Source organism: Botryllus schlosseri, chromosome 10 (genome assembly GCF_051294905.1).
Source record: "Botryllus schlosseri isolate E-star chromosome 10, Bs_hap1, whole genome shotgun sequence".
In the NCBI taxonomy this organism is placed as follows: domain Eukaryota; kingdom Metazoa; phylum Chordata; class Ascidiacea; order Stolidobranchia; family Styelidae; genus Botryllus; species Botryllus schlosseri.
The window spans coordinates 24,826,025-24,846,512 of NC_137245.1; the positions used below are offsets into that span (position 1 = coordinate 24,826,025).

The following is a 20,488-nucleotide window of genomic DNA, read 5'->3' on the forward strand; positions in this document are numbered from 1 at the left end:
TACTAACTCTACGTCGAAGACAGGGGCATTTACTAAAGGCAGGGATATCTATCTCTGACTAAAGGTTACGCGGTAACCTGCAAGCCTTCGGTGAAGTGGGAACCCCACATTTTCACGTCGAAAGATAATGAAATATTTATTCATTAGACAAAAACGATAAAAACAAAGATTACCAACAGCGAAATTGTTTTTATACTATAAATCGTTTTCATCCGTGTGTGGGAAGTTTTTAACCCCCACGGTAAACATACACACTACACAGTTAAGCTTTCGAATCAGCTACATCAGCGGAATCATGATTATGATAGATAGGCTATTATCTGTAGGCCTACGCCAAAATTGGGGCTATCGAATGTCGCACTGGATATATTGACTTTAGGTTGTTTCACAGACTGCACCACCAAGTAGCCAATATATGTAGTTTCTGCTCCTTATAATCCTGTATTTTTATTGTATCGCAATCTTGAGATTATTTGAATTCACGAAAATAATAAAACGAATGAGTCAATCAGGCTTACTTATTTCACCTGCCAAAATCTTGCTTACGACCTTAGCCACAATACCCTCCATAACAATCACTGAATTTATAAAGTAGTTGTTTATAAAGCTCGGTGCTTAGCCTAGCCATGGAATTGGTGAACATGAATTTTCAAGAATTCAAATGAATTTATAATAGTTTCTATAGAATGTTCTATTACGGGTAGAGGAGAAAGGATTTTGTAAGCCACGCGAATACTTCATTTGGGAAAAGCCTCGCTTACAAGTATAGCGCATAAATACGTTTCGAAGATAACAGTGAAAAAAATGTATTTACCAGTCCGTCAGTATAAACACGATTTTACAGACAAATGTCGAGTTTCACTTGAGAGTTAGGGGCATTTCTCAGTTTTACATTGTACCTGACCAGCAGTTACGCCAGGCATTATGTGCCAGGGACGGAGTCGCGCATACAATCTTCGAAACCGACGAGAAAATCAGTTCCGATTGAGATGATATTGACCTCCAGAAATAGGTTCAAAAAAATATTAAAAAATAGAGTTGAGACGTATATATTATATATGTGAGTGTGTAGAGAGTGATAGGTCTACAGAAATATTGTTCATTATAATACATCATACATAATTAATATGCACACAGTATTGCATAATGATATTTAGAATATATAAGTACAGCATGGCTTGTAGTAGAATGCCATGACAACACAGCGATTGACTTTATAGTTGGCGAGACAATTATCGTTTAGTTGTGGGATCTACCATAGTGGCTTTAAGTCAGATTCTGTGCTTGAGGTAGCGTACAGAAATGCAAAGGTTTTGACAACATAAATAGGTCGATCGTAGCCTATATTCCAATATCAGTTGCGACGAAACTGTTGTCCTCATAGTGAGAAGTGGACTGAAAAGAAATGGCGTAAGGTAGACATATATCCCCGTTCACTATGCCATCATCTTTGAAGCCATCCTTCTGTCGTAATGGCTTCCCTCTGATACTGCGAACGTAGTCCCGTTTCTTCTTAGTTGCGGATGGCCCGACCTCATATCAGTGTTTCTCGTTCTGCCTCGGCTTATATTTGAAGGAGCATGATTGAAGAAAGGGCGGTTCTTTGACGAGTCGTAGTCGGACAGCGATTGCCGAAGCCTACGCGTCCAGTCATCTGGTAGCTGTGATTTTAAATACGGCGACTTATTCCCACTTGTCATCCGTCGATATGGCTCACCTGAACATAACGATACACGAAGTATAATTATAATCAGGGTTTTATACAGGTCTGAATTGTACCCGAATTTCGACTATTTTGTTGAATGATAGGCTGCGATAAGTTATATCCTGGATGGCTGCGTTGACGGTGAGCAGATCTTCTCGCATTTAGAGGCAATTTTGCACTTAATCCTGTAAAAAATGGAAGGATGAATTCGTAAAATAGTTATCAACTGCGGAAGACTTGAGATCCGAGACATACAAAACCAATTGCATACGTATCGTGCTGTTATCGCACGAAGAAACCAAAATATCAAGATCCAAGGATATACGAAACATGAATATTTCGTATATAAGTTTGGAAGTAATGTTTTTCATTTTGAAAACTCGGATTTATAGATAATGACCAGAGCTATTCCAAGTAGTTAGCGTTGCTACTCAGGTAGGCGTAGAGATTTGTTCAAAGTATTCATCATCAGTACTCAAGTAGAAGTAGAAGTAGCAATTTACAAGTAAGTAAGAAAAAAGTATTTTAAGCCTAGACCTAAAAATTTGAAAACTATCAAGTAGAAGTACTTCGGTACTGACCACCTCTGGGTAGAAGTCGGAGTAAAGTCATCAATTCCTACTCAACTACATATACAAGTAGCGATTTACGAGACGTGTCAAAATTACTTCAAGTGGAAGAACAAAATTCAGATCTGAATAGCACTGAAGTATGTAGTTTTGAAAAGTAGATTTAGTATACCGCAAATAATACGTGCAATTTTCGAAAATAAATTCAAATACAGCGATACAGGGAGTATATTTGCCCCAATTTCACATAAAAATGTGATGTAAACCAGGGTTGTAACCAAGTTACAAGGTTCCGAGTCACAGGTCTATCCCACTGTTATAGTTTTGACTCGAGCTAAGTCGAGTCATTTTCAATTCACCACCGAGTCAAGTACGAGTCCAAGTCAGTGAGTAGAGGGTCGTGTCCGAGTCATATTGTTGTGAGTCGTGTCCGAGTCCAAGTCATTACGTTCACTGTTCTGTTTTCAGTTCAATCCTGTTCACACTCTTTTAACTCTACTCCAGTAGTATAGAATGGCTCGCGTTCATAGTGCTTTACCTCAGCTATAACAGTTTCTGGACCTGTTTTCCACGAATCAGGACTGATAGACGTAATGCCAATATTGCAGTAACTTAACTGTCATTCGAAGTTACCATGAAATTTCTGTCTTGGCTAGTCTAGAGTCATATGGCTTGGTTCGAGTCATGCACAATGACACGAGTCTAGTCATTTTACGCATTTGAAAAAATGACACGAGTTAATTCGAGTTACCAAAAAATCGCGACTCGAGTCGAGCCATTACAACCCTGATGTAAACACACACTAAAACTATACTTTCTACAAAATTTAAAGTATAAGTAAGGATTTCATCCATAAAAAATGTTCAGTAAAAGTGGAAGTAGTCTAAATTTGATTAAGAGGTTCAACCATGCCAACCTACCCGAAAAAGACTAAATACCTAATATAACACACGTCAAATATATTTTCTAGCGAACGGCGTTAATCAGTCTGATTACCCACCAAGCATATTCACAAATATTCCTTCTGACGTGCCTGGTCTATTTACCCCTGCGGGGATAGGATACGGCCCGGCATAAGTGGATGATGGAGGAAGAGTGTGCGCGCTGCCGATTCGGTTTCCCGCCCCTGCGTTGTATTTATGCCGCATTGGCATCTCTGGCATTTGTACTCTCGCGTGGCCGGAGAGGTAGCGGCTAGGATCGTCGGTCGGGTAACTTTGCGAGGTCATCAAGCGACTCTGTTCTTTCGGATCTGCGTACGCATAATGTATTCAATTGAATAGCCTGTTCACATTGAAATGAACCTGAATATTTTCAGCTGACACTCAATCGTCAGCAACTAGTAGAAAATTGGAAAGAACATTGCATATCAACAATCGTGACACAAAATATGACAAGTGCGATGCCTTTTTATATACTTTAAATTCGATACATCAATCCCATAAATTCAGAGTAAAGAGCTAAATAATTCCCTAACGTTTGTCGATGTATTGGTAGAAGAAGTCGTCAATTCACAACATCAGTTTATCGAATGTTTATCATTATGTTATATGTGGAACTCCGTTTGCCCGAAGAAACGTAAATTAGCCTAAATTTGATCGCTATATACCCTTGTGCATATCGAGCCCTCAGTACTTGCTCTAAAGAAAAATTGTCCGCAGTATTGGGTTGGATTAGATAGATTCTTTCCAATGATGGCTATCCTGATAGCATCATCGAATTGAGCTCAAGCTATTTTAAGCCATTTATATATCAGTATCAGTTTATTAAGGATTTCATCATTTCAAAACACCACAAAACTGCGATACAACGAAAAGATAGGAATGTGTCGAAACGACTTGGAGTAGTCTTTGAAATCAGACACCCACCCGGGCCTGGGCGATGCAAAGAGGCGGCATGCACGCTGAATGAAGAGTAAAATTTATATAGGGTTACCGTATTTTGAGATCAGTAGAGGAGTACACTTTTAGCAGGCTGCAAAAGTATCTGTATAGCTAAAGAGAAAACGGTTGATTTTCAAATTTAAACAGCTAACGTCATTGGGTTGACAAAAAAAGGTCATTTTTCGAATTCGTCTCCTCGAAATATACGTTTATAGCTCATTTTAGGCGAGTTGACTAAAATAAAAAAAATAGAAGGTCATTTTTCGAATTTCACTCCTGCCTCTCGTCAAATCGGCCCACATTTTGGTATTTTAAGCTAAAAATGAGGACAAATTGCCAAAAAGGAAATTTCTTGATAAAGTAGGATAACTCATCCTAAAGGAGGACGTGGTAACCCTAATTTATATGTATATATATTGAGTCTTGACGCTGCGCAGCCGTAATTGGGTGGTCTTAACATATTTACCGTGCCGGCCGCAAGCTAATTTCTCACTGCGGCCGGTGACGAAATTACCTGACGCTGACGGAAGGCCTTTCGCCACTGGCATCATTTCGTTTACAGACGACGAGTACGCTTGATGAGCTTGCTGGAGAGCTTGCTTTGCTTTGTGCGATAACCTCGAATACGAACCTCCCTCTGAAGCAGCTGAAGTAACACAGACACTTGTGTTGGTATGGCTTAGTAGGCTTTCAGGCTTATAGGCTTAGTAGGCTTACTGTCAGCTACAAAGCACTTCGATCTCTTCCTAGTAAGAGAGTAGATTTTGCCTGCTTGCATTATCTGCTCAAGTGGTTACGTTTTAAACTACTTCTACGCAAAACTACCTGCCTATCACATCTTTTCATTTTGCAAAGTATAAAGTAGTTTTGAGATAAGTTTGCGTCACTATTATGAGTGAAATTGTCATAACAATACAGCCCCCGGTATTACGATAACTGATAATATATTTTTATAATTATAATGATTTACTCTATTTGTAGCGTCAACAAAAACAACCAGCCACATACCTTTATCGTGCCTCTTTTTCCTCTGCCTAGACGGCGGCATATGCCTGTATTCCTCGTAATTCCCGTGCTCCTCGAGATACGGAGACCTGCCTTTGTTCATCCCGGCCGCCCTCATAACCTCCGCAATTTGTCTCTGCGTGAAGGGCTGGCCTAAACTTTGGTTAGTCGCCATGGAAGGCAGAGACGCCCCGTCCATTTCGCTGGCGCTGCCGCCGTAGCCTGAGGATATGCGAGATCTTTCGTCTTCCGTTAGGAATCGACGCCTGCCGCCGGCCGGTTCGCGCATTACGTAAGGGCGAGGTTGCGGTAACGGTGGGTCGTGTACGTGACTCTGTACCTGTAAAGATGGGTTAATGAGAGGTTTACAAAGCGTATAGTTTGATGATTTCTTAACAACAAACTTGTACATATTACTAGAACGCAACTAGAACTAGAACGAACGAGTTATCCCACATCAACTAACTAAAACACAACCAATTAAAACAGGAGATACCAACCTGTGGGAGTGGGACCATGATCCTTTTACAAGAGGACCACGAAAGAACATACAAACATGAAATGAATAAAAAATTGATAATAATGCTGTACAGCAATAATCTGCTTCTTTAGTTATGAGTTTACTTTCTGTTGTTTTACAAAATTGAGCAAATTGAGCCCCAGCGTATTGAAATTGCCGAACCACTGATGTTGGCTTTCCCATCAACATATCGTTGCGAATGTGGGTTTAAACAATGTTACTTCCGAAGACAAAGCAGCGCAAAATCTGGTATATTCACTAGAACATGTGGTTGAGTCTTTCCACCACCAAACCAGCAATCAAGACATTGGGGCAAAAACAAGCGTAGCCATCACATTAACTGAATATGTTATATCTAATAAATTTACCATCGTTTTCATAGTATGTTGTACTTATATCATTTTGGTATTCTAACAACAGTTGTGTTGAAACCAGATCTTCATAAAATGTCAAATAGGATTGGTCATTGATTTTTCAAATTTTGCAACTATAGTACTAGAACTATACACAAAACAGTATTTCGTTGACCGTCAGCTAATTAGATGGTATTTTTTACAAGTCTGCTCATCAAGACTCACTCTAGGCAGACGTTCCGTCATGCTAGCTCCGGAATCAGAGTCGGAATCGTCGTCTCGACCGCCCAACCTCTCGTTAGCTCTGCGAATGGAATCCATCGTTGTGAACGAGTGTTTCAACAATACAAACGGTGAAAGCCAGAGGCACTAAGCCTACATTGTCCAGTAACGAAGTGCTGCTGCTAATGTATGCAAGAGTCGCATATACCTTTCAATCTTTCGTTGCCTTTCTTGATATTTCACGTTACCGTTGAATAACTGTTGCCGCCGAAGTCGCCTCTCGTGATCCAAATACTGCTTGATCTGCTGTTGCCTGCAAAGATGAATTTCAGAGAAGCGCACCCTTTGAATGGGTGTAAATGAGTCAAATACACCCACGGTAGACTTGGACAACTGGATAATTCTAGTTGTCGAATTAGACGAAATGCCCGTAATATAATTATAATCTAATTTGTGATATGTTTCTTTGTTCTAGTTATAGTTCTAATCAGTTCGTTCTCATAATGCACGAGAATGGCAAGTGTCTGCACAGCAAGCTTGGATCGTTTTGCGCTATACATTTCTCCTGCAGCATTTTCAGGAAAGCCAGAAATTAGATTAGAATTGAAATGAGACAATACAAACATTTCACAAATTTGACTAGAATTAGAATTATAGCAACACATTTTTCACAAATTAGATTACAAACTACACAACTGTATATGTTACATGCTGTTACATGCACGGTTGCCATCCGTCCTTATTGCTCAGATTTGTCGCCTATTTGCCTGATATACATTTGCGTCCTATTCTGTACCCATTTGCGGTAAGTTAGTCCTTGTTTTCGGTTGTAAGGCCGTGATGACCCTTTTCACAGCTATCATCTGCCAAGAATACCGTGAGCAGGTGACAGTAGGACTAGGCAAAGGTGTTTCGACCTTTTTGTAGTCATCAGCAGGGCCGTAACAGCACTTCGTCAGCCCCCCCCCCAAAAAAAAACGTTGGTCTTGGGCCCCCCATATGAAGCTATACACTATTTCCTACTAGCCTACATATAAACTACGTTGGAGGCCGTTTACTGAATCAGCTTTCCGCACCTAAACGCGCGAAGCGCGACAAATTTGTATTATTCATGATTGAATATGTCAATATGGGAGAAAATTGCATATATATTGCTATCAATTGTTCTCCTCTCTCTGCTCGCGTAATCAGATTTACTGGTAGAGCTGAGTGAGGTGTGTTTGAAGAGGTAGGATCCCTCAATAATAATTAAACATCTTCGGACGTATACCCGTTGGCGGGAACGAAGCAGCACTTCGTCATCCCCCAAAAAAAACTTGGGCCTTGGGCGTCCACAGGGTAATAAACCTACCCCCAATCACGTTATTCGCTTTTGCCACGAAATTTGTCGTACTGCTAAGTGAGCAAGCGCTAAGCGCGAAAATTTTCGATAATTCATGATTAAATCAGTCAATAAGATCGGGAATTGCATATATGTTGCTATCAATTTATCGTCCTCTCTGCTCATGTAGTCAGATTTACCGGTAGAGCTGAGTGAGGTGTCTTGGAAAATGTCGGGCCCCTTGGTATGACCCCGTAACATGATGTTATTTTGTCACCTCCTTTCTGCTATATCAAAAAATATAGAATCGCCCAAACGCAGGCTTCTAAACTAAAAGACCCACACGATTGCAAATTGGTATTTCTTCACTGGCATATAATTTTCCGTGCGGAATGGTATTTGTCTTGTGAGGTTCAGATTGCCAAGACAGGAGCATTCGGCGCCAGTCATGTAGGCGCCTATAGACAATTAAACCTATATGTATTTTGTATGTATAGCGAAGTTTTCGGTCAGCATAAGGGCGGTCCTTTTCGGTCAAGGTTTTCTCGCTGTTGATCGTTCTGGCACACTTCTTGGAGTCTAATGTTACATCGCCTAAAACTTGATATGTCTTGGTGCATCGTGGCGCGGTAATGGCCAACGCCGATATGCCATTTTCTATAATTCTTGAGTACTTTTTCATGGGGGAGGAGTACCCCAAAATCAAGATATTTATTTTGAAACTCGAAATCGCGCCGTGCGCGAACATTTTTTGAAAAAGTTGCATAACTTTTAAAAAATTTCTCTGTAATTTTATGCTAATTCACGAAATAATTTTGGGCCCCCTTTGGGCTCACCCCCCCAATTGGGGGGTTTGGGGTGCGGCAATTACGGTCCTGGTCATCAGTACACTAATTTCGCGGTATGCTTGGTTGGTAACGCTGTTTGTGGGTTAACAGCAATGGATATACTATACAGCAAGACTTACTTTGTGTAAAACGCCATGTAATGATCGGGCGACATAGCGTTGGCTCTGGCTTGCATTCTGGCGTCTTCCATTCTGCGATTTTCGCGGGAATGATAGTACGAAGTATGCGGGGTCCTGGGAGGAGATAGGGGAGCCCTTTTCGTGACCACTTGTCTGGGACTTCGACGACCGTTATCGGATATGTGTTGGTTACGAAACTGCCTCGTCAGTGATTTCTAAAAATTTACATGACAACCACGATCTGTGCATATTAGGGCTGTTCAAAAATAACCTTTTTTCCTGAATCTTGCGGGTTACTTGATTAAATCGTTAGGTTGCCTTAAAAAATGACGCACACCAAATTTGAATTCATTCCAACCAATATTCGCGGATTTCGTAGAGTTTGAAAATTTAGAATTTGCCTAAAATTGCAAAAAAAAAATTTTTTCAAATTTTTCTGCCAGCCCTATGAAATTGTTGCGCTGTCTTCAAAAACGATGCAAAACAAATTTGACTCAATTCGAAGCCGTAGAAGTGGAGTTATTTCAGTTTTTCTTTGATAATTTTGGGATTATCCTTGATTGGTGGATCATCCCAGAATTATCATCAAAAAACTTGAATAACTCGGCTTCTGCAGCTTGGAATTGAGTCAAATTTGTTTCGCATCGTTTTTGAAGACAGTGCAACAATTTCATAAGGTTGGAAGGAAAATTGGAAAAAAAATTTTTTTTGCATTTTTAGGCAAATTTAAAATTTTTAAACTCTACGAAATCCGCGAATATTGGTTGGAATGAATTCAAATTTGGTGTGCGTCATTTTTTAAGGCAACCTAACGATTTAATCAAGTAACCCGCAAGATTAAGGAAAAAAGGTTATTTTTGAACAGCCCTAGTGCATATGCATACCATGAGTGCATGATGGGCATATGGCGCCGGACAAGGAAGCCTGTAAGGCTTTCTAAGTCTGTATATGCTTCCCATAACGTGGTTAATATATCCTAATAATAGACACTACAGTATTTTTACATACCTGTATTAAATCGTATGAATTCCGGCGTCCTCGACGGCTGCCCCCGGTCGGCATTTCTCTTTTTATAACGCGAAATGGTACTGACGGCCCGTGCTAAAACGAGAACGGTCATTGCCAAATAGGCTTCATTCATAAATTTGTAAAGTTACGCCGCATGGCATAAACGCGACACACTTGCTATCCTGGCAGATTATGTATATATCTAGGAATCTTTGTAGTTGGTGGAGATTTGGGAGGCTCACTACAACATATAGAAATATAAATCGTTGACATTTCGTTTTCTGCACACCCGACTTTAAACAGACTTCTGGGAGTACGGAGCTTCAATAGCGCAATTAAAATATCCGCATATTGCCAAATCCATTCAGAAATCCACATGCCCGATCTTATCACACCCTCATCGAGAAGAGAGTGTAGTAGGCTATTCATGAGAACGGAACCCAACTCGCAGGACTTTATCGCGGTTATATATCCTATGTGCCTACTACGTGTGTACCTTCCTTCGTCCCTACGTACATATGCATCATTTGGATTGAAATGCTGTATTTGATTTATACCGTGGTAGGTTGTTGTCTGTGTTATTCGTGGTGTTTGACGACTACAATGGTGATTTACATCAAGCCGATATTCCTTATTGTGGACTCCGGGGCTACCGACTTGTAGCACGGTCCACTTTTTTTTAATCAATCAGGCTTATTTATATTTTCATCATTTCAAAACATCACAGGACTGCGATACAATGAAAAGATAGGAAGGTGTCGAAACAACTTGGAGTAGCCTTTACGATCAGACATCCACCTTAGCCTAGGCGAAGTAAAGAAGAGGCATGCACCTGAATGAAAAGTAATGCAGAGAATATAAGACGCAAGCGACAAAATGAGGCGGCAGGTGGCGGAGGGCGAGGTCGATGTTAGGTCGTGGTCTGGTAATCCTGAAGGCTGGCTGGTATTTAAGACACCGCTTACGCGAATGAGATGGCGAGGAGGTGCCCAGATAAACCTCCAACACATATAGTATAAGAACTATGGAGTATGGAGTCGACCTCGGTAGGACTCGAACCCACAACCCAACGGTGTTGCAGTTGTGGATTACACCACTATGCTACGTTTTCGTGTATGACGGGTTTATATTCCAACCCGTATATCACGGGTGTGTATGCACAGTTGCACACCTTTTCGCTAAGAGTGATGCAGAAGCGCATGGCGGTAAATGCGCTCGAAAATCCTGGAGTGGATTTGCAGCATGTCTATGTTTATGGTTCATGGTTTTTGATGTCTTTGCTCTGGCGTGAACGGGATTCAAACGCACACTGCGTGCGAACACACAAACACCACTGGACATTAAAATCGGTTGGATTTTTGGCGGTTCAGAAAGATTACTGACTCCACTGGAAATTATAATACGCTATTTTGACGTGAGGCTTCTTTTCAAGTCGGCGAATAGTAATAAATGCCTCGCCATCCACAGCGGAAACGGTACGTAAACTGCATTTATTATAATTATTAGTCCATTTATGATCGTCAACAACCGTGTCGGTGTGAAGATATACAACGTTTCCCGCACGATGTAGGTTGCATTTAAAACACAGATGGGCCTTCGTTTGAAACATTGTATAAAACAGGTACTGCAGATAAACGCGATTTGTCGTACAGACGTGTACCTGTCTGATTTTTCCAGCGTTGTCGAACTGATTGATTTCCCGGGTCTGAATTTCCTCTTCGTCGTCAACCAAGTCGTTAGAAACCTGAACGGACTGGTCGTCTTCGAGTTGCGCTCCGTCGTATATAGATTCGAACGGGTCGTCCACGTTTTGGCGCGTTTCAGAGGCCTGGTAGGCATCTCGCGGTACAAGATGAACTTCGACATCCATGTCAAACTGAACTGTATAGAATAATCGTACAAAATAAGTACTTATATAGGAAGTTTACCTTTCTACTTCTACTTGAAGTGGTTTTGACGTCCTCGAAATTACTACTTTTGTTTGTAATTGAGTAGAAATCTACAGCGTTACTTCTCATTATACTTAAGAAGAAATGCTCAACACTTTGACCGCATCTGACAATCAGTTATATCTCAGACACTAGGTCTGGTTATGATAGCCTTTTTGTAACGGGGATGCGTCTAGACTGGACGATGACAGCCAGACAAAAGGTCATTGGCATGAACAAATGCTATTTATTATGTGATGAATATACCTTGCGTTCATAAAAGGCTATTTCGGATGGCAACTAATTTCAAATACGTGACATACATAGCTGCTTAACCACATTAGAAGGGCTTTAGTGTATGAATCTGCTAAAACGGATCTGTGATTCTATTCAGAGGCACATAAATGTCAGTCAATAGTCGTTACATATACTATAGGCATTAGTAACAATAATATTATATCAAAGCTCGCTATACATACATTGCCTTTTGTAATAGGCGCTGCACATTTCCGATATATTATGAAATTCATCGGTGGTAAAATATCTTCTTTTACTTTTCATCCAGTGTGCATGCCTCCTTGTTTACATCGCCTAGGCCAGGTGGGTGACTGATTTCGAAGACTACTCCAAGTCGTGGCGACACCTTCCTATCTTTCATTGTATTGCGGTCTTGTAGTGTATTGAAATGAAGAAATTTTTAGTGATAAATTGAATTGAATTGAATGCAGAATCGAGCAAAATGATGACTAACCGTGGCGACAAAATGTCCAGATACACGCGATATACTGCACACGGTAGTACAGAATCACTGGATATGAACGCTTGCATTCAGGGAAGACATATTCATTTTGAAGGACATGCCTCGTGTCAATAACACTATATTTGCACATTGCTGATTCGTAACTAATATAAATCAGTCTGCGCTTCATCAGTAAGGGCTTTATTGAATCAATCAGAAGTTATACCAGATATATTTATCAATTGCATGTTCATCAAATCACCCAACCAACGCAGTAGAATCAGTAGAAATGATATAGACCTATATTATTGCGTGTCGGAGTTGGCGTAATATAACTTAATCTGGGACAAAATATTAAATCATACCCATTTTTAAATGCATTTCAGTCGTGCTTGCTGGTGGTTAGGCTAGGCTTACCATATTTTGGAAATCTAAAAAGAGGACACTTTTTCAGAAACTTCAGACTTGCAAAACCAGAGAAGAATTCTCAAAAACCGGTGAATTTTTCCCACATTACCAAGTGTCTTCTTTTCGCTCAGAGCTCAAAATACCGTTTTTCTCCACACATTGTCGGGTGGAAGACTAAAAGAAAAAAAAGAAAAAAAAAGGTCTGCTTTTCGCTCAGAGCTAAAATCACCGTTTTTAACTCCGAAATATCCGCCGGAGCGTCACTTCTGTACTAATTTGCGGCATATCGCTCGTAATTTGCTCTAAATCTGACCTAAATTTTCAAAAAATAGGACAAAATCTCAAAAAAGAGGACAAAAGGGCGTCGTCCGAGGACACTTTCAAAAAAGTCAAAAAAGAGGACAAATCCTCTTAAAAGAGGACGTGTGGTAAGCCTAGGTTAGGCCTACTGTGATTTTATATTGGAATGGTCATTAATTCGAACGATTATCCACGTAGAGTAGACATTGATTGATATTTTAGTGTGGAACTTTCATCATATCTACAATATGCGACTGGTATCAGCTACGAATGCCGCGAGCCCGCGACTACGGCTTGTTTAGTATGAGAGAAATAGACCATCTGGAATTGTACTCGAACTAGACAAAGATAAGATTTAGTATAGTATCATTAGCTCACGGCTCCTTTTATCTCAATTAGAGTTCGATTAGCACACTGATTTGCTAAACCGACAACTGATGACATCGATAAAAACCATACCAATACGCGTTGGCATGATCACGAATTATATAACCGTAACGGACTCCCCAAGTGCAACTGTTTCCCTCTATAGTTCTAGACATCCCTGGTTTCTCTGTACCAACCTTTTTGTTTCTTCACGCTCCCACTTCGACTCGCGCTACCTCTTTTCTTCAAGGCAGACGGAGGTGCCGATTCCAGACAAGGCGTTGCAACCGAGCTTCTGTCTCCTTGCGACATCGTATCCGCTACCGACAATATTCCATCGTCTTGACTGGCTTCTTTAGGCAGCGATCCTACAATTTCTTCCTCAATATTAGTCGCCATGTCGTCTTGCTTTCTTGCTAATTCAATGGGCTGTGCGGATGTGTTTTTATCTGGGAATGTACTGCTTCGGAAGGGATACATTCTCGTGTTTTCCCGTATAAGACCAGGGTGTAGGTTATATTCTGTCGGAGGGTAGTTATCCGACTTATGAACACTATAACCTACTGTTGCAGATCTACTGCGCTGTTCTTCTTTTGTATTACGTTTAAAGAAATCTTTAATGTTGCGAAGCAGTCGACTTGGCGTTGAAAATATCCGTCTTAGCGTATCGTTCTGTTCTAAGTTGTCTTGAACTGATCCGGCTGAAGAAGGATAAGTTAATGATGATATTTCAGGATCTCCGTCTGATATTGTATCTTCATCGTCTGCAGACACGCTGTCCCAGTAATCATCGTCAGATAATATTAATTCTTGAGGATAGTTTGTAAAATCATCGCCAATTAGGGGATACTGTATCGCAATATTAGAACCATCGCTGTCTAGATCGAGTTTCACTCTCCGAAGCGGCGTTCTAGGCGCACTGATTGTCGTGGCGATAATTGTTTTCTCTCTGACAATACCCGCGCCGTTATGAAAAGGATCCCGGGCTTTGTGTTTCGTATTTATGTTAAACCTGTTATTGTTCTGCCCCTGACAACATGTAAGTGCCTCGACCCCATTGAAAGAGTGTCTATGTATATCTGACGTCATGTAGACATCATGTCCTTCGGTATTTTGTGTTGACACATTAGGCGATCTTTGACCCGAGTAAACGCTTTCATTGGAATACTCAGGCTGTTGGGTAACGTGAAATTCTTGCTCAGAAGTCACTAAAATCTCGTTAGTTGATCCGTGTGAACTACGCCTAAACGAATATTCTCGGACGACATGATGCGTTGATACGACTGAAGGTTCTTTCTGGAGATTACTGCCGTTTGAGACAACTGTATTTTCGGCCTCGTCGCTTGAATTTGACTTTCGTGTTGGCTCAGTTGTCAATGGCTTCCAAGGCGTTGGTACTCGTTCTTTCACAATAGGCTTTGAAGCCTGAACACTTTTTGCACCGTCTGATGTTTGTTCTTTATCGTTGGAATCGCAGCCTTTGTGTGAGTCTAGCATCGCGTCTGGGCGGTATTTTGGCGGGTACTCTCTGGTTAGAACTTGCAAATCGTCTGCGCGACTTTCGTTTGTGAATATATGGCGTCTTCTTGGAGATATCGGCGTTTTGGCTCTTTGGAGTGCTTGTTCGATGCGACCCTCCCTAGTTGTGACTATCATACAAGTTTTTGGCCTTTCCAAAGTTTCTGGGGTTGTCGGGGGAGGATGAGGGATATAATGGCGATTTGAAGATCTCGAATACAACATCCTTGATGCTATCTGGCGTCAAGACTTGATTACAGAGTTTCAGAGTGATGTCATTGCCGCTATCGACTAAGAACTTGAGATTGGGACATGTGATGTAAGCCTACCAGTTAGCCTTCGAAACCTAGGCTCGTGGAGTTAATTCGGTCCCAACCACAGTTCCTTTCTGTCAACAGCACACTAACCTCTATATACACATATAAACGTATGTATTATGATATTATTTTCTCTGTTGTCAGTTCTCTTCGTGATAGCAAATGCCAAACGGACGATGCTGTATATCTGAATCACTTCCATTCATTTTCAGTGTTTCATAAGTTATAAATCAGTTGGTAGACACTCCCCTGTGAAATCCTATGCTTTGATAAATGTTGCCACTGATGTGTTGGGGTGATAACCGCGATAGCTATCAAATTATTGAACGACGTTTCAAGTAGCTTTATGGCGATACTTGACACTGGTATTAATAGGGGATAACGTCACGTAGCATTGTAGCGTCTGCGAAATAGTTTCGTCGGATCATCGCCGCGATGATGTTTCCGACATTGTGGCTCGACGAATTGGCAGAGCGGCGCACTCGATATTAACAAACGATTGAAAAAAGGCAATCAAATCAAGTCTACGAGGCGAATGGGGTTTAGTCAATGAATACTCTTTATATCCGCGCATTTCAATCAAGAGCAATAGATTATAACTCCTATGCTAGGGTTACCATACGTCCTCTTTTAAGAGGATTTGTCCTCTTTTTTGACTTGTTTGAAAGTGTCCTCGGAGGACGCCTTTTAGTCCTCTTTTTTGAGATTTTGTCCTCTTTTTTAGAATGTAGGTCATATTTATAGCAAAATGCGACCGAAATGCCGTAAATCAGCACCGAAGTGACGCTCTGGCGGGTTTTTCGGGAGCTGGGCGGAAAGTTGACGGTTTTTTGAGAATTCTTATCGGTCTTACCGAGCGAGATAGTGTAATGGTTGTGCGTCCGGCTTCTCGGTCGGTAGGTCGTTGGTTCGATCCCCGGTCGGGTCAGACCAAAGACTCGAAAACTGGTATCCGTGGCTGTCCTGCTATGGCCAGGGGTGGGCAAACTTTTCAGCTCGCGGGCCGCATTCGACATTGGAATCCATTCGCGGGCCGCACTGTATAAAATTGGGATTCTAAGCCATAATTTAATATGAAATAAAAATATTATGCTAAGAATTTAACTTATCGATCATGTTGAAATATATTAAGATAACGTTCACTCAAGTACGCACAGTAATTTGATTTTAGTACGCATTTTATCAATATTTTATCAACGTTTCTGGAGGCTTGCGCGGGCCGCACAAAACGGTGTTGCGGGCCGCATGCGGCCCGCGGGCCGTAGTTTGCCCACCCCTGTGCTAGGCGCTCAGCAATCACGGATAGCATGGAGGAGAAAAACCGGGGGTGCAGACTAGATGACCTTACTATAATGGCCATATCGCATCTCCGTCGTCAAAGCATCTCGATGGTGCAGGCGAAAAAGAATACCATATCTTTCTCTCTCTTTGCAAGTCTGAAAAAGTGTCCTCTTTTCAGATTTCCAAAATATGGAAACCCTATCCTATGCCTGCTGACGATACCGATTGGGATCCGAACTTTCTGGTTTTGTCATTTTTTCTCCCTACCATTTTTACCCTCCAAATCACTAGACGTTGGTTGGTAGGCTAACGCCATGTCACCTGTCAGTACTATAGTTCGTAAAACCATAGCCATTGACGCGAGACCCCGGTTCCAGTCTCGGCATTAGCATATCACTAATCTTACGGCGTCTTTATATAAGAAAAAGCCCAGAGAAAGACCGGATGAAGGACCATTGGAATGATCAAGGAAGTGTCGAAAAGAAAAGACAGTTGTAAGATCAAAATCAAACATTGTTTCATCCGCCATCAACAAGGTATACGGTAGATTGAGAGGCAGTGCGAGTGCGTGTATGTTTCGACATCATCCTATCCAGGGTTGTAATGAATGACTCGAGTCGTTTTCTTAAAAATATAACTCGACACGAGTGAATTTTTACTCGAGTCATTACGCATTATACATGCATTGATTCAAGTCTCATATATCAGGACCGATAATTGAGAAACAGGCCCCTAAAATGTCTTATATCTGTTTGAATAAACGTGTTCAGAGTGAGAACCATGAGTACAGTATTATGAATCCGCGGCCTTCGATATCACCCAAGAGTTTCACAGAGGCGAGTTGAGCCCGATTTGAACTCGATACTGAACGGCAAGCACCATGACTTGGATGTGAATTGAAAATGACTCGACTCGAGACAAAACTATTGAAGTAAAATCGACTTGGTTACAAACCTGCAGTTATCTGCCCATTACATCGCAACGTAGATTATACGTGCGCCTTGAACGGATGAAAACAGTAGAACCGCAGATTATATCGTCTCAGGTAATGCGCTGCACTGATCGACAGACGTTGCTACCAAACCAACCTTAGGAACCCACTGAAAACCGGGAATGCACCCAACCACAAACGCTGTAACCAGGCAATATCCTTTTATTGTAAAAATACATCTATTTCAAAATATGATTAAGGTCGAGACCAAGAAGGCCGTACTAGACCGCACAAGGTAAAAGCAGCTACGAAGCAGTCTCGGCACGGATCTATGATTTCTCCTAACGGCACATACTACTTTACCTACAGTACGCAACAAAATCAGAAACGCCTACTATTACAACGCACGCCTCCCGCCTCAACAATGTGACATCATAACGAGATCACGGTACTTCCGCCGGTAAAACTGCTACCACAGGGTAAAACCAAGAAAAACATGTCAGTTCTATATCACAAGTACAGATAATTTGGTATTATTTCGTCCATAAATCCTATGTCACTGCGATTTGTGACAATGCTTTGGGTTGATCACGTCGTTGCAGATATGCCATTCCCGCTGAAATTCGTAGCTTTGCAGTATGTTGTACATCTTATGTATGCTGCGATACGTACGGTACAGATTTTAAAGCTACCGTGTTGGGAATAATGCATGGAATCTATAATAATTCTCGTAGATAATATCCCTCATCATGGAAAGGAACGTGTAATTTCAGGCACGGAATCACGGAACTATGGAATATTATGTCTCCAAGTCATATCTCGACACTCCATTAAAACTTTACTTAAATTCTCGACAACGAAGGAGCAACACAAATTTACAATGGAACGAGTATAAGAAACAGCATCGTTTACGCAAGCATAAATCCACGAATATTGGTTCTCAAAGGCTAGTTGCCTGAATCTAAAACCCTCCACATCAGCAGTTCGTTTCCAGACGCCGACAGCAGATATTTGCAGTCCGGCGAAAATTTCAGCACGTCTACTGCGCCGTAATGCCCGCAGAAGTCCTGGAACGTGCCATGACACGCGTCCACCAGCTCGACCAGCCTGGACTCGGTGCCGACTGCTAGCAGCTGCACGCTGGATTTCCGAATGCCTTCGCCTGATATCGCGTTGCACGCGTCCAAACTTTGAACCCAGTTTGGGATTGAAAACGATTTCACGACCTGAATCAAAGTGATTGTGATACGACTGTTGATATACGATGTTCTTTCCAATTCTCAACTAGTTGCTGACGATTACCCCTGACGAGTGTCAGGCGAAAATATTCGGATCATTCCAATATGAATATTAGGGGTGTTCAAAAATTACTTTTTCTCTCAAATTCTACTGGCTACTTGATAAAATTGTAAGGTTACAGAACTGAAGGCTGCACACCAAATTTGGTTCAATTCCAACCAGTAGTTTTTTATTTATTATATAAAAATGAGTAAAAAAAATTTCAAAATTTTCTGTTCACCCCATGAAATTGTTCGGTTGTCTATAGAAACGATGTTCACCAAATTTGGTTCAATTCCAACCAGCGGAAGCGGAGTTATTGATGTCGAAAAATTTGGATTTGAATAATATAGTATTTACGGTGGGCATAACTATAATAAATAATTAAAGAATTGGTCACCGTAAATACTATTTTATTCAAATCCAAATTTTTTCGACGGCAATAACTCCGCTTCCAGTGGTTGGAATTGAGTCAAATTTGGTGAGCATCGTTTCTATAGACAACCTAACAATTAGTAAATTTTGAAATTATTTTTAGTCATTTTTATATAACAAATAAAAAACTTTATTCTCCTGTAGCAATGCGGCTACTGGTTGGAATTGGACCAAATTTGGTGTGCAAGCCTCAATTAGGTAACCTAACAATTTTATCAAGTAGCCAGTAGAATTTGAGAGAAAAAGTAATTTTTGAACACCCCTAATGAATATACTACTCAATTGTATCTTGTGGTTCTGTACCGCCAAGCTCGTCAAATTATTCTATTCAATCCATATCCAGGGTACGAAAAATCAGTATCAATACGACTTACCTTGCGTTTCGCCAGACTGTACAGTTGAACCAGCTTTTCCATGCCGTACCCGGTATACACCAAAAGGTCAGGGTCGGACGGATGGAAGACGCAGAAACTTGGCGGTAGAATCGTCGCGGACGCCTGAAAACACACCAAAATGATATGATCACGAAGGCTGTTCAATTCCACGGGTTTGCCATTCAAATTTGATAATTTTTTATATCTTATCTATTAAATCTTTTTTTCTCTTATAACAAGGCTTTTATAGGTTGAAATTAAGCCAAAATTGGTGTGCAGCGTTTTTTTAAGGTAACCTAACAACTTTATCAAGTAGTCAGTAACATTTGAAAAGAGCAGTTGCGTTTGGAACAGCCCTACTGCACATTAGGGCTCTTCAAAAATTACTTTTTTTCTTACTGGCTGGAATTGAACCAAATTTTGTGTATAGGTTTAAATTGGGTAACCTAACAATTTTATCAAGTAGCCAAGAAAAAAAGTCATTTTTGAAGAACCCTAATGTACACTGTACGTACAGTCACAGCCTACATTCGTTACCTTGTCTTTTCTGCTAAACTGCGTCCCGTCCGGGCCGAAGCAAGGCGCCGGGAACGTGAGCCAGTCCACCATGTCGCACTGGTCAGAGTTCCAGCAGCTGACCCAGACGCTGACGCGCCTGTTGCCCGCCGTGGCTATCCAGACCGACAACGGCGGAGATACTTGGCCCCTGCGTGGCTGCCTGTTCGCCAGATGCGCCGACATTGCAGCGGGGTGGTCCTGTAGGAAGGATGGAAATCGTGATGTGACCGCGATAAAGCTTGAACCCTTTTATTTAGATTTATTATTATTTCTTTATGTAAATATATTGATACCCAAAGCTTTGTGATTTAACATATTTCCTCTATGAAACCTAACAATTTCATGCAATAGCCAGTAAAATTTGAAAAAAAAATTTATATCCACTTTTATTAAATAAATCCAAAACTTTTTTCTTATATAGCAATGCTTCTAATCTGTAGGTTGGAATTGAGCCAAAATTGGCGTGCATCGTTTTTAGGCAACCTAACAATTTTATCAAGCA

At 41.0% G+C, this 20,488-nt stretch overlaps 2 protein-coding genes across 4 annotated transcripts in view; both read right to left on the minus strand.

Moving 5' to 3' along the window:
- Positions 1-109: 109 nt before the first annotated feature.
- Positions 110-15,589, minus strand: LOC145448737 (uncharacterized). Of its 3 annotated transcripts, none has more exons than XM_080327197.1 (11): positions 13,492-15,583; positions 11,214-11,434; positions 9,554-9,646; positions 8,546-8,760; positions 6,466-6,570; positions 6,261-6,339; positions 5,166-5,502; positions 4,672-4,803; positions 3,308-3,526; positions 1,780-1,890; positions 110-1,717 (listed from the first exon to the last, which is right to left on the minus strand). In XM_080327197.1, exons 1-11 carry the CDS (start codon positions 15,035-15,037, stop codon positions 1,437-1,439), a joined length of 3,339 nt encoding a protein of 1,112 aa, XP_080183323.1. In that variant the 5' UTR covers positions 15,038-15,583; the 3' UTR covers positions 110-1,436. The 3 variants fall into 3 exon arrangements, with proteins under 3 accessions (XP_080183323.1, XP_080183322.1, XP_080183324.1); XM_080327196.1 differs by having other exon boundaries at positions 3,275-3,526; positions 13,492-15,580; XM_080327198.1 differs by lacking the exon at positions 4,672-4,803 and having other exon boundaries at positions 3,275-3,526; positions 13,492-15,589.
- A 1,956-nt stretch (positions 15,590-17,545) lies between these two features.
- LOC145447990 (WD repeat-containing protein 90-like) overlaps positions 17,546-20,488 on the minus strand; it is a 33,315-nt gene continuing 30,372 nt past the window's right edge. The window contains exons 38-40 of the mRNA XM_080326300.1: positions 19,966-20,184; positions 19,429-19,551; positions 17,546-18,567 (exon numbers count right to left, since the gene is read on the minus strand). Of these exons, the coding sequence (XP_080182426.1) occupies positions 18,289-18,567; positions 19,429-19,551; positions 19,966-20,184 (621 nt within the window). The 3' untranslated portion in view covers positions 17,546-18,288. The remainder of the gene's footprint in view (positions 18,568-19,428; positions 19,552-19,965; positions 20,185-20,488) is intronic.